General features: G+C 40.2%; 1 protein-coding gene and 1 long non-coding RNA gene across 2 annotated transcripts in view; both read left to right on the top strand.

Moving 5' to 3' along the window:
* The first annotated feature begins 3,508 nt into the window (after nt 1–3,508).
* ehd2b (EH-domain containing 2b) lies at nt 3,509–11,388 on the top strand. Its single transcript, XM_061972349.1, has 7 exons — nt 3,509–3,646; nt 4,120–4,386; nt 4,459–4,635; nt 4,904–5,001; nt 7,011–7,423; nt 7,498–7,662; nt 10,381–11,388. The coding sequence occupies exons 2-7, from the start codon at nt 4,166–4,168 to the stop codon at nt 10,927–10,929; spliced, it is 1,623 nt and encodes a 540-aa protein (XP_061828333.1). The 5' UTR covers nt 3,509–3,646; nt 4,120–4,165; the 3' UTR covers nt 10,930–11,388.
* A 674-nt stretch (nt 11,389–12,062) lies between these two features.
* LOC133614177 (uncharacterized) overlaps nt 12,063–12,466 on the top strand; it is a 1,176-nt gene continuing 772 nt past the window's right edge. The window contains exon 1 of the long non-coding RNA XR_009816538.1: nt 12,063–12,134. This is a non-coding gene — a long non-coding RNA (uncharacterized lncRNA). The remainder of the gene's footprint in view (nt 12,135–12,466) is intronic.

Below are 12,466 nucleotides of genomic sequence, written 5' to 3'. Positions count from 1 at the left end.
TGTTAAATGCTGTTTAAGTGTAAAAAGAATTCAAACAATGTTGATATTCTGACTTAAAACTGTTTTTTTACTTGTTAAATGCTGTTTAAGTGTAAAAAGAAGTCAACAATGTTTACATTCTAATTAAAAAACACTATTTTTAACTTGTTAGTTGCTGTTAAAGTGTAAAAATAAGTAAATAATGTTTATATTCTGACTTGGAAACTCTATTTTAACTTGTTAATTGCAGTTAAAGTGTAAAAAGAAGTCAACGATGTTTATATTCTGACTTAAAAACTCAATTTTTAACTTAATTGCTGTTAAAGTGTAAAAAGAAGTCAAACAATATTGATATTCTGACTTAAAAACAGTTTTTTTACTTGTTAAATGCTGTTTAACTGTAAAAAGAAGTCAACAATGTTAATATTCTAACTTAAAAACACTATTTTTAACTTGTCAATTGTCGTTCAAGTGTAAAAAGAAGTCAAAAATGTTAATATTCTAACTAACAACACTATTTTTAACTTGTCAATTGTTGTTTAAGTGTAAAAAGAAGTCAACAATGTTTATATTCTGACTTAAAACTGTTTTTTTTACTTGTTAAATGCTGTTTAAGTGTAAAAAGAAGTCAACAATGTTTACATTCTAATTAAAAAACACTTTAATTTGGTAGTTGCTGTTAAAGTGTAAAAATAAGTAAATAATGTTTATATTCTGACTTGAAAACTCTATTTTAACTTGTTAATTGCAGTTAAAGTGTAAAACGAAGTCAATGATGTTTATATTCTGACTTAAAAACACAATTTTTAACTTGTTAATTGCTGTTAAAGTGTAAAAAGAAGTCAAACAATGTTGATATTCTGACTTAAAACTGTTTTTTTACTTGTTAAATGCTGTTTAAGTGTAAAAAGAAGTCAACAATGTTTACATTCTAATTAAAAAACACTATTTTTAACTTGTTAGTTGCTGTTAAAGTGTAAAAATAAGTAAATAATGTTTATATTCTGACTTGAAAACTCTATTTTAACTTGTTAATTGCAGTTAGTGTAAAAAGAAGTCAACGATGTTTATATTCTGACTTAAAAACTCTATTTTGAACTTAATTGCTGTTAAAGTGTAAAAACAAGTTAACAATGTTTGTATTCCGACTTAAAAACACCATTTTTAACTTGTTAATTGCTGTTAAAGTGTAAAAAGAAGTCAAACCATGTTGATATTCTGACTTAAAACTGTTTTTTTACTTGTTAAATGCTGTTTAAGTGTAAAAAGAAGTCAACAATGTTTACATTCTAATTAAAAAACACTATTTTTAACTTGTTAGTTGCTGTTAAAGTGTAAAAATAAGTAAATGTTTATATTCTGACTTGGAAACTCTATTTTAACTTAATTGCAGTTAAAGTGTAAAAAGAAGTCAACGATGTTTATATTCTGACTTAAAAACTCTATTTTTAACTTAATTGCTGTTAAAGTGTAAAAAGAAGTCAAACAATATTGATATTCTGACTTAAAAATAGTTTTTTTACTTGTTAAATGCTGTTTAAGTGTAAAAAGAAGTCAACAATGTTAATATTCTAACTTAAAAACACTATTTTTAACTTGTCAATTGTTGTTTAAGTGTAAAAAGAAGTCAACAATGTTTATATTCTGACTTAAAAACTCTATTTTTAATTTAATTGCTGTTAAAGTGTAAAAACAAGTTAACAATGTTTATATTCTGACTTAAAAACACTATTTTTAACTTGTCAATTGTTGTTTAAGTGTAAAAAGAAGTCAACAATGTTTATATTCTGACTTAAAAACTCTATTTTTAATTTAATTGCTGTTAAAGTGTAAAAACAAGTTAACAATGTTTATATTCTGACTTAAAAACACTATTTTTAACTTGTCAATTGTTGTTTAAGTGTAAAAAGAAGTCAACAATGTTTATATTCTGACTTAAAAACTCTATTTTTAACTTAATTGCTGTTAAAGTGTAAAAAGAAGTCAAACAATATTGATATTCCGACTTAAAAACAGTTGTTTTACTTGTTAAATGCTGTTTAAGTGTAAAAAGAAGTCAACAATGTTAATATTCTGACTTAAAATCTCTATTTTTAACTTATTTGCTGTTAAAGTGTAAAAATAAGTCAACAATGTTTATATTCAGACTTAAAAACACTATTTTTAACTTGTTAATTGCTGTTAAAGTGTAAAAAGAAGTCAACAATGTTTATATTCTGACTTAAAAACTTTTTTTACTTGCTGTTAAACTGTAAAAAGAAGTCAAACAATATTGATATTCTGACTTAAAAACAGTTTTTTTTACTTGTTAAATGCTGTTTAAGTGTAAAAAGAAGTGTTGTAAATGCAAACAATGTTTACATTCTGACTTAAAAACTCTATTTTTAACTTAATTGCTGTTAAAGTGTAAAAAGAAGTCAAACAATATTGATATTCCGACTTAAAAACAGTTTGTTTACTTGTTAAATTCTGTTTAAGTGTAAAAAGAAGTCAACAATGTTAATATTCTAACTTAAAACACTATTTTTAACTTGTTAGTTGCTGTTAAAGTGTAAAAATAAGTAAATGTTTATATTCTGACTTGAAAACTCTATTTTAACTTGTTAATTGCAGTTAAAGTGTAAAAAGAAGTCAACGATGTTTATATTCGGACTTAAAAACTCTATTTTTAACTTAATTGCTGTTAAAGTGTAAATAGAAGTCAAACAATATTGATATTCTGACTTAAAAACAGTTTTTTTACTTGTTAAATGCTGTTTAAGTGTAAAAAAAAAAGTCAACAATGTTTATATTCAGACTTAAAAACACTATTTTTAACTTGTTAATTGCTGTTAAAGTGTAAAAATAAGTAAATAATGTTTATATTCTGACTTGGAAACTCTATTTTAACTTGTTAATTGCAGTTAAAGTGTAAAAAGAAGTCAACGATGTTTATATTCTGACTTAAAAACTCTATTTTTAACTTAATTGCTGTTAAAGTGTAAAAAGAAGTCAAACAATATTGATATTCTGACTTAAAAACAGTTTTTTTCTTGTTAAATTCTGTTTAAGTGTAAAAAGAAGTCAACAATGTTAATATTCTAACTAACAACACTATTTTTAACTTGTCAATTGTTGTTTAAGTGTAAAAAGAAGTCAACAATGTTTATATTCTGACTTAAAAACACTATTTTTAACTTGCTAATTGCTGTTAAAGTGTAAAAAGAAGTCAATAATGTTCATATTCTGACTTAACCTAGTCATTAACAACCTTGTTCAAGTGTAAAAAGAAGCGCTGCAAGTCAACAGGAAGTGGTGTTTACATCTCATGTGATGGCGTGCTTGAGTGAAGTATTTGATTGACAGCCTGCTGGGCGCCCCCCCGCCTGCCGCCATTGGCTCATCCTCCCTGCTTGGAGTATTTTGTGCGGCGGGCTGCGTCGCTAGGCAACCTGCAGAGGCGGGGGGGGGGGGGGGGGGGGGGGGGGCGGTCCTCGTGAGGAGGAGGAGGAGGAGGAGCCCGAGGACGGTGGTGTTTGCAGCGAGCGGAGAAGAGAACCACATCACCCTCAGAGGAAGGAGGAACCACACCCACCCAGCTGACGGAGCCCTCCTATTGGACCAGCCAGGTACACAAGTATCAGCTGCTGCTGCCTTTTCCCTCATCTTGTCCACAAGACCAGAGAAGGTAAAGACTTTTATTTTGGAGGAAAATGTGACGCGTCTTTCTTCATCTTTCTTCTGATCTTGGGTCTTGGGACTTTCCTTCAGGCACTTTTCTTCTCCGCCAGACCGCTCATAAATGAGACACCTTGTGTTGAAAGTGCGTGCGTGTGTGTGTGCGTGTGTGTGCGTGTGTGTGTGTGTGTGTGTGTGTGTGTGTGTGTGTGTGTGTGTGTGTGTGTGTGTGTGTGAGGAATGCGCTCCTCACTTCACACCCCGCTACTAAAGAGTTTTTCTGGCAGGCGGACTTCAGTTTGAAACTTTTCCAGGCCTTTCCCTCCCAGGCGTGCTCCGACAAGGCCTCGCCGCCTCCTGCGGAGCACGGGACCTCCCTCCAGATTCCACATCTGCGCCGGAGGCGCCACGGCCCTCCCCGAGTCGTAGTAGTAGTAGGCGGCGCTCTCATCGTGTCCTCGCATGTCCTCTCCTTTTTCCCAGAACTCCCGAGCGGTCCCGAGGGCAAAGCGCTGAAACGGGGACGAGCATGTCACGCTGGGGGCGCAAGAACGTGAAGAAGGCGCCGGAGGTGATCCGCACCGTCACCGAGGGCCTCAAGTCCTTGTACCGCAAGAAGCTCCTCCCGCTGGAGCAGTATTACGGCTTCCACGACTTCCACTCGCTGAGCCTGGAGGACGCCGACTTCGACAACAAGCCCATGGTCCTGGTGGTGGGCCAGTACTCCACCGGGAAGACCACCTTCATCAAGTGAGAACCGGGCGGCGAGGGGGTGGGGTGGGTGGGCGGAGCTCCTGTCACGTCCTGCGTGTGAGCCCACAGGTATCTGCTGGAGCAGGAGATCCCCGGGAGCCGGGTGGGACCCGAGCCCACCACCGACTGCTTCACCGCCATCATGCACGGCGAGGTGGAGAGCGTCATCCCCGGGAACGCCCTCATCGTGGACCCCAACAAGCCCTTCCGGAAGCTCAACCCCTTCGGGAACACCTTCCTCAACAGGTGCGTTCCTCCAGCAGCTTTTTCCACCTCCTGCGTCAAAGGGACTCCCTCGGCAGGAGTGTTTGTCTTCCACTTCCTGCCCGGGGACTCGCCACAGGAAGTGCTCTTGTTGTTGCAAGGCGCACGTCGTTAAGCCGCCATTGTTGGACCGCCCCTGCTTTTCCTCTCAGGAAGCGGCAGTAATGAGCGCCGCCACACAATGAGGGGGACGTTCCCTCCCCTCTCAGAGACTAGTGCTGAGCAGCCATGTTTGTTTGTGAGCCGGCAGGTTCCAGTGTGCCCAGATGTCCAACCAGGTCCTGGAGAGCATCAGCATCATCGACACGCCCGGCATCTTGTCAGGCGCCAAGCAGAGAGTCAGCAGAGGTGAGAAAGGTCGCAGAGGGCAGACACCCACGCCCGCCTGCCAACATGGCCGCCAGCTAACATGGCCGCCTGCCAACATGGCCGCTAGCTAACATGGCCGCCTACTCACAACAACAACAACAACAACAACGACGACTCAGCGGAAATCACATCAACGTGATTCCACGAGACACGCTTCCAACTTTTTCTTTCTTTTTGTCATTCACGCTGCAAGTAACACATTACTACATGTTACTACATGTTACTACTTGTTACTACTTCACGTTACTACATGTTACTACACGTTACTACATGTTACTACTACTACACGTTACTACATGTTACTACTTGTTACTACTACACGTTACTACATATTACTACACGTTACTACATGTTACTACTACTACATGTTACTACATGTTACTACTTGTTACTACTACACGTTACTACATGTTACTACTACACGTTACTACATATTACTACACGTTACTACATGTTACTACTACTACACGTTACTACATGTTACTACTTGTTACTACTACACGTTACTACATGTTACTACTACACGTTACTACTACACGTTACTACATATTACTACACGTTACTACATGTTACTACTACTACACGTTACTACATGTTACTACTACACGTTACTACTACACGTTACTACATATTACTACACGTTACTACATGTTACTACTACTACACGTTACTACATGTTACTACTTGTTACTACTACACGTTACTACTACACGTTACTACTACACGTTACTACTACACGTTACTACTACACGTTACTACATGTTACTACTACATGTTACTACACATTACATCTACATGTTACTACATGTCACTACTACACATTACTACATGTTACTACTACACATTACTACATGTTACTACTACACATTACTACATGTTACTACATGTTACTACTTGTTACTACTACACGTTACTACATATTACTACACGTTACTACATGTTACTACTACTACACGTTACTACATGTTACTACTACTACACGTTACTACTTGTTACTACTACACGTTACTACTACACGTTACTACTACACGTTACTACATGTTACTACTACATGTTACTACACATTACTACTACACGTTACTACATGTTACTACTACACATTACTACATGTTACTACTACACATTACTACATATTACTACTACATGTTACTACTACACATCACTACATGTTACTACTACACATTACTACATATTACTACATGTTACTACTCCACGTTACTACATGTTACTACTCCACGTTACATGTTACTACTACACGTTACTACATATTACTACATATTACTACATGTTACTACTACACGTTAATACATATTACTACATGTTACTACATATTACTACATGTTACTACTACACGTTACTACTACATGTTACTACATGTTACTACATATTACTCCATGTTACTACTACACGTTACTACATGTTACTACATATTACTCCATGTTACTACTACACGTTACTGCATGTTACTACATATTACTCCATGTTACTACTACACGTTACTACATATTACTACATGTTACTACTACACGTTACTACTACATGTTACTACTACACGTTACTACATGTTACTACATATTACTCCATGTTGCTACATGTTAGTACATATTACTCCATGTTACTACATGTTACTACATATTACTACACGTTACTACACGTTACTACTACATGTTACTACATATTACTCCATGTTACTACTACAAGCACTAAAATGGCAGAGCTGCCAGTATCAGACATTAAAAGCAAACCATCAAAAACCTTTAAAAGTGCAGATGCAAAGCATTGTATCCAGACTGAAATGGATCTAAAGTGGTATTTTCATCTAAAAAAGGCTGCAGTTGCGCCAAAACACATTTCTCCAACATTTTTGACACAAAAGGTCATTTGGAAATGGGCCGATAATTTGACAAACTTGTAGGATGAAGACCTGTTGTTTTGATGAAAGGCTCAACAACAGCTCAGTATCACTACATGTCTTTGACCCCCGCCAGGCTACGACTTCCCAGCCGTGCTGCGTTGGTTCGCCGAGCGCGTGGACCGCATCATCCTGCTCTTTGACGCCCACAAGCTGGAGATCTCTGACGAGTTTGCGGAGGCCATCGGGGCACTGAAGGGGAACGAGGACAAGCTGCGGGTGGTCCTCAACAAGGCCGACATGGTGGGCACCCAGCAGCTCATGAGAGTCTACGGCGCGCTCATGTGGTCCCTGGGGAAAGTCTTCGGCACCCCGGAGGTCCTGAGGGTCTACATCGGCTCCTTCTGGTCCGAGCCCCTGATGGTGTCGGACAACCGCAAGCTGTTTGAGCTGGAGGAGGAGGATCTCTTCGCTGACATCCAGAACCTTCCCAGGAACGCGGCTCTGCGTAAGCTCAACGACCTGGTGAAGAGAGCGCGCCTGGTCCGGGTGGGTCTCGCTTTTTGTGTGGGAGGAACGTCCGGATAAGCAGACCCAGGAATTCTTTCTCTCTCTGACTTCAGGTGCACGCTCACATCATCAGCTACCTGAAGCAGGAGATGCCCTCCGTCTTCCGGAAGGACAACAAGAAGAAGAACCTCATCTACCAGCTGCCCGTCATCTTCTCCAAGATACAACTGCAGCACAACATCTCTGCTGGAGACTTCCCCGACTGCGCCAAGATGCAGGTAGGACCATGGATGGATGGATGGATGGCGGATAGGTGGATGGATAAAAAGGACAAATGATGGAGGGGCACATAGGTGGATGGATGCATAGTAGATAGATACATGGCATATTGTTGGATGGATGAAGGGATAAAAGCATAGATGGACAGACAGATGGAGCGATAGACTGATGGATGGAATAATGGCTGGATGAGTAGATGGTTGGACGAATTAACAGATAGACCGATAAATGGATAAGACAGACTAATGGAAAGCTGGATGGACAGACGATTGGTAAATGGTATATTGTTGGATGGATGAACAGATAAAAGCATAGATGGACAGACAGATGGACGATAGATACAAGGTATTTTGTTGGATGGATGGACGGACGGACGGACGGACGATAGAAACATAGTATATTGTGGGATGGATGGAGGGATAGATTGATGATAGATACATGCTATGTTGTTGGATGGATGGACGATAGAAACAGTATATTGTGGGATATATGGATGGATGGATTGACGATAGATACATGGTATATTGTTGGATGGAAGGTTGGACGGACAATAGGTACAAGGTATATTGTTGGATGGATGGACAGACGATAGATACAAGGCATATTGTTGGATGGATGGATGATAGGTAAAAGGTATATTGTTGGACGGATGGATGGATAGTCGATAGGTACAAGGTATATTGTTGGATGATAGGTAGAAGGTATATTGTTGGATAGATGGATTGAAGGTACAAGGTATATTGTTGGATGGATGGATGATAGGTACAAGGTATACTGTTGGATGGATGGACAGACGATAGATACAAGGCATATTGTTGGATGGATGGACAGACGATAGATACAAGGCATATTGTTGGATGGATGGTCGATAGGTACAAGGTATATTGTTGGATGGATGGATGATAGGTACAAGGTATATTGTTGGATGGATGGAAGGTCGATAGGTACAAGGTATATTGTTGGATGGATGGAAGGTCGATAGGTACAAGGTATATTGTTGGATGGATGGAAGGTCGATAGGTACAAGGTATATTGTTGGATGGATGGAAGGTCGATAGGTACAAGGTATATTGTTGGATGGATGGATGATAGGTACAAGGTATATTGTTGGATGGATGATAGGTACAAGGTATATTGTTGGATGGATGGATGATAGGTACAAGGTATATTGTTGGATGAATGGATGACAGGTACAAGGTATATTGTTTGATGGATGGATGATAGGTACAAGGTATATTGTTGGATGGATGGATGACAGGTACAAGGTATATTGTTTGATGGATGGATGGTTGAAAGGTACAATGTATATTGTTGGATGTACAGCGGTAGGTGTGGGTGGACAGTCTGCAGTGGGTGAAGCAAACCAAAGTCTATATTTCCTGTTCTTCAGGAACAACTGATGATAAGTACAGGGTATATTGTTGGGTGGGTGGATGGATGGTTGAAAGGTACAAGGTAAATTGTTGGATGGATGGATGATAGGTACAAAATATATTGTTGGATGTAGAGCGGGAGGTGTGGTTGGAGCAAACCAAAATATATATTTCCTGTTGATGTTCAGGAACAACTGATGATAGATACAAGGTATATTGTTGGATGGATGGATGGTTGATAGGTACAAGGTATATTGTTAGATGGACGAATGGATGGTTGATAGGTACAAGGTATATTGTTAGATGGATGAATGGAATGGTTGATAGGCACAAGGTATATTGTTGGATGTACAGCGGGAGGTGTGGGTGGAGCAAACCAAAGTATATATTTCCTGTTGTTATTCAGGAACAACTGATGAAAGGTACAGGGTATATTGTTGGGTGGATGGATAGATGGTTGAAAGGTACAAGGTATATTGTTGGATGGATGGATGATATGTACAAGGTATGTTGTTGGATGGATGGATAAATGGTTGAAAGGTACAAGGTATATTATTGGATGGATGGATGAAAGGTATATTTCCTGTTGTTGTTCAGGAACAACTGATGATAGGTAGAAGGCATATTGTTGGATGGATGGATGGTTGAAAGGTAAAAGGTATATTGTTGGATGGATGGATGGATGGATGGTTGAAAGGTAGAAGGTATATTGTTGGATGGATGGATGGTTGAAAGGTACAAGGTACATTGTTGGATGGATGGATGAAAGGTATATTTCCTGTTGTTGATCAGGAACAACTGATGATAGGTAGAATGTATATTGTTGGATGGATGGATGGTTGAAAGGTACAAGGTATATTGTTGGATGGATGGATGAAAGGTATATTTCCTGTTGTTCAGGAACAACTGATGATAGGTACAAGGTATATTGTTGGATGGATGGATGGTTGAAAGCTACAAGGTATATTGTTGGATGGATGGATGAAAGGTATATTTCCTGTTGTTCAGGAACAACTGATGATAGGTACAAGGTATATTGTCGGATGGATGGATGGTTGAAAGGTAGAAGGTATATTGTTGGATGGATGGATGAAAGGTATATTTCCTGTTGTTGTTCAGGAACAACTGATGATAGGTACAAGGTATATTGTTAGGTGGATGGATGGTTGAAAGGTAGAAGGTATATTGTTGGATGGATGGATGGTTGAAAGGTACAAGGTATATTGTTGGATGGATGGTTGAAAGGTAGAATGTATATTGTTGGATGGATGGATGGTTGAAAGGTAGAAGGTATATTGTTGGATGGATGGATGGTTTAAGGGTACATTTCCTGTTGATGTTCAGGAACAACTGATGGTGCACGACTTCACCAAGTTCAAAACCCTCAAGCCCAACCTGATGGCGGCTTTGGACGAGCTGCTGTCGGTGGACATCGCCAAGCTGATGCCCCTCCTACGCCAGGAGGAGCTGGAGGCGGGCGAGCAGCCCGGCGTGCAGGGCGGGGCCTTCCTGGGCACGCGTGCCGGCCCCTTCGGCGAGGGCGAACACTTTGGCGAGGAGGACGGCGAGGGCTGCGAGGAGGAGGAGATGTGGGTGGTGACCAAGGACAAGCCCAAGTACGACGAGATCTTCTACAACCTGGCGCCCAACGAGGGCAAGCTGAGCGGCACCAAGGCCAAGGACTGGATGGTCAGCTCCCGCCTGCCCAACTCCGTGCTGGGTCGCATCTGGAAGCTGTCCGACGTGGACCGAGACGGCATGCTGGACGAGGAGGAGTTCGCCTTGGCCAGTCACCTGATCGAGGTCAAGCTGGAGGGTCACGGTCTGCCCCCCGAGCTGCCCAGCCGCCTGGTCCCGCCCTCCAAGCGCAGGCAGGCGGGCTCGGACGCGTGAACCGCCGCCTCGTCCCACTTCCACCGTTTCCTGTTTGCTCCACGCACCAAATAGTCGGAGGAGGTCCTCTGCGGCAGTCATGAGGTTAGCACGTTGGAGCGTCCCGGACCAAAGTCTTAAGTCACATGAGGTCTGCTGGCTTCTTCTTTCCCCCTGGACACTACATTAGGCACACCACTAGTTTTGTTAGGGAATGAACACACAACACAGGTTGTGTTCAACGACAACTTCATCATCTTAATCACCCCTTCATTGTCTGGAAATGTTCCCATTTGTATCGTTTGTGTCGTAGCAAACTACTTACTTGTTCGTGTTCCCAGATGTATTGTTTGTGTAGTAGCAGACTACTTCCTGGTTCATGTTCCCAAATTTAATGTTTGTGTAGTAGCAGACTACTTCCTGCTTTAAGTTCCCAAATGTAACGTTTGTGTAGTAGCAGACTACTTCCTGCTTTAAGTTCCCAAATGTATTGTTTGTGTAGTAGCAGACTACTTCCTGCTTTAAGTTCCCAAATGTATTGTTTGTGTAGTAGCAGACTACTTCCTGCTTTAAGTTCCCAAATGTATTGTTTGTGTAGTAGCAGACTACTTCCTGCTTTAAGTTCCCAAATGTAACGTTTGTGTAGTAGCAGACTACTTCCTGCTTTAAGTTCCCAAATGTATTGTTTGTGTAGTAGCAGACTACTTCCTGCTTTAAGTTCCCAAATGTATTGTTTGTGTAGTAGCAGACTACTTCCTGCTTTAAGTTCCCAAATGTATTGTTTGTGTAGTAGCAGACTACTTCCTGCTTTAAGTTCCCAAATGTAACGTTTGTGTAGTAGCAGACTACTTCCTGCTTTAAGTTCCCAAATGTATTGTTTGTGTAGTAGCAGACTACTTCCTGCTTTAAGTTCCCAAATGTATTGTTTGTGTAGTAGCAGACTACTTCCTAGTTCATGTTCCTAGATGTAACGTTTGTGTAGTAGCAGACTACTTCCTGCTTCATGTTCCCAGATGTATTGTTTGTGTAGTAGCAGACTACTTCCTGCTTTAAGTTCCCAAATTTAACGTTTGTGTAGTAGCAGACTACTTCCTGGTTAATGTTCCCCAGATGTATCGTTTGTGTCGTAGCAGACTACTTCCTGGTTCATGTTCCCCAGATGTATCGTTTGTGTCGTAGCAGACTACTTCCTGGTTCATGTTCCCAGATGTATCGTTTGTCTAGTAGTGCAGACTACTTCCTGGTTCATGTTCCCAAATGTATCGTTTGTCTAGTGCAGACTACTTCCTGCTTCAAGTTCCCAAATGTATCGTTTGTCTAGTGTAGACTACTTCCTGGTTCAAGTTCCCAAATGTAACGTTTGTGTCGTAGCAGACTACTTCCTGCTTCATGTTTTCCAGATGTATCGTTTGTGTAGTGCAGACTACTTCCTGCTTCAAGTTCCCAAAAGTATTGTTTGTGTCGTAGCAGACTACTTCCTGCTTCATGTTCCCAGATGTATCGTTTGTCTAGTGCAGACTACTTCCTGCTTCAAGTTCCCAAAAGTATTGTTTGTGTC

Source organism: Nerophis lumbriciformis, linkage group LG17, assembly GCF_033978685.3.
Source record: "Nerophis lumbriciformis linkage group LG17, RoL_Nlum_v2.1, whole genome shotgun sequence".
Lineage (NCBI taxonomy): Eukaryota > Metazoa > Chordata > Actinopteri > Syngnathiformes > Syngnathidae > Nerophis > Nerophis lumbriciformis.
This window is presented reverse-complemented; position numbering and strand designations above follow the sequence as displayed.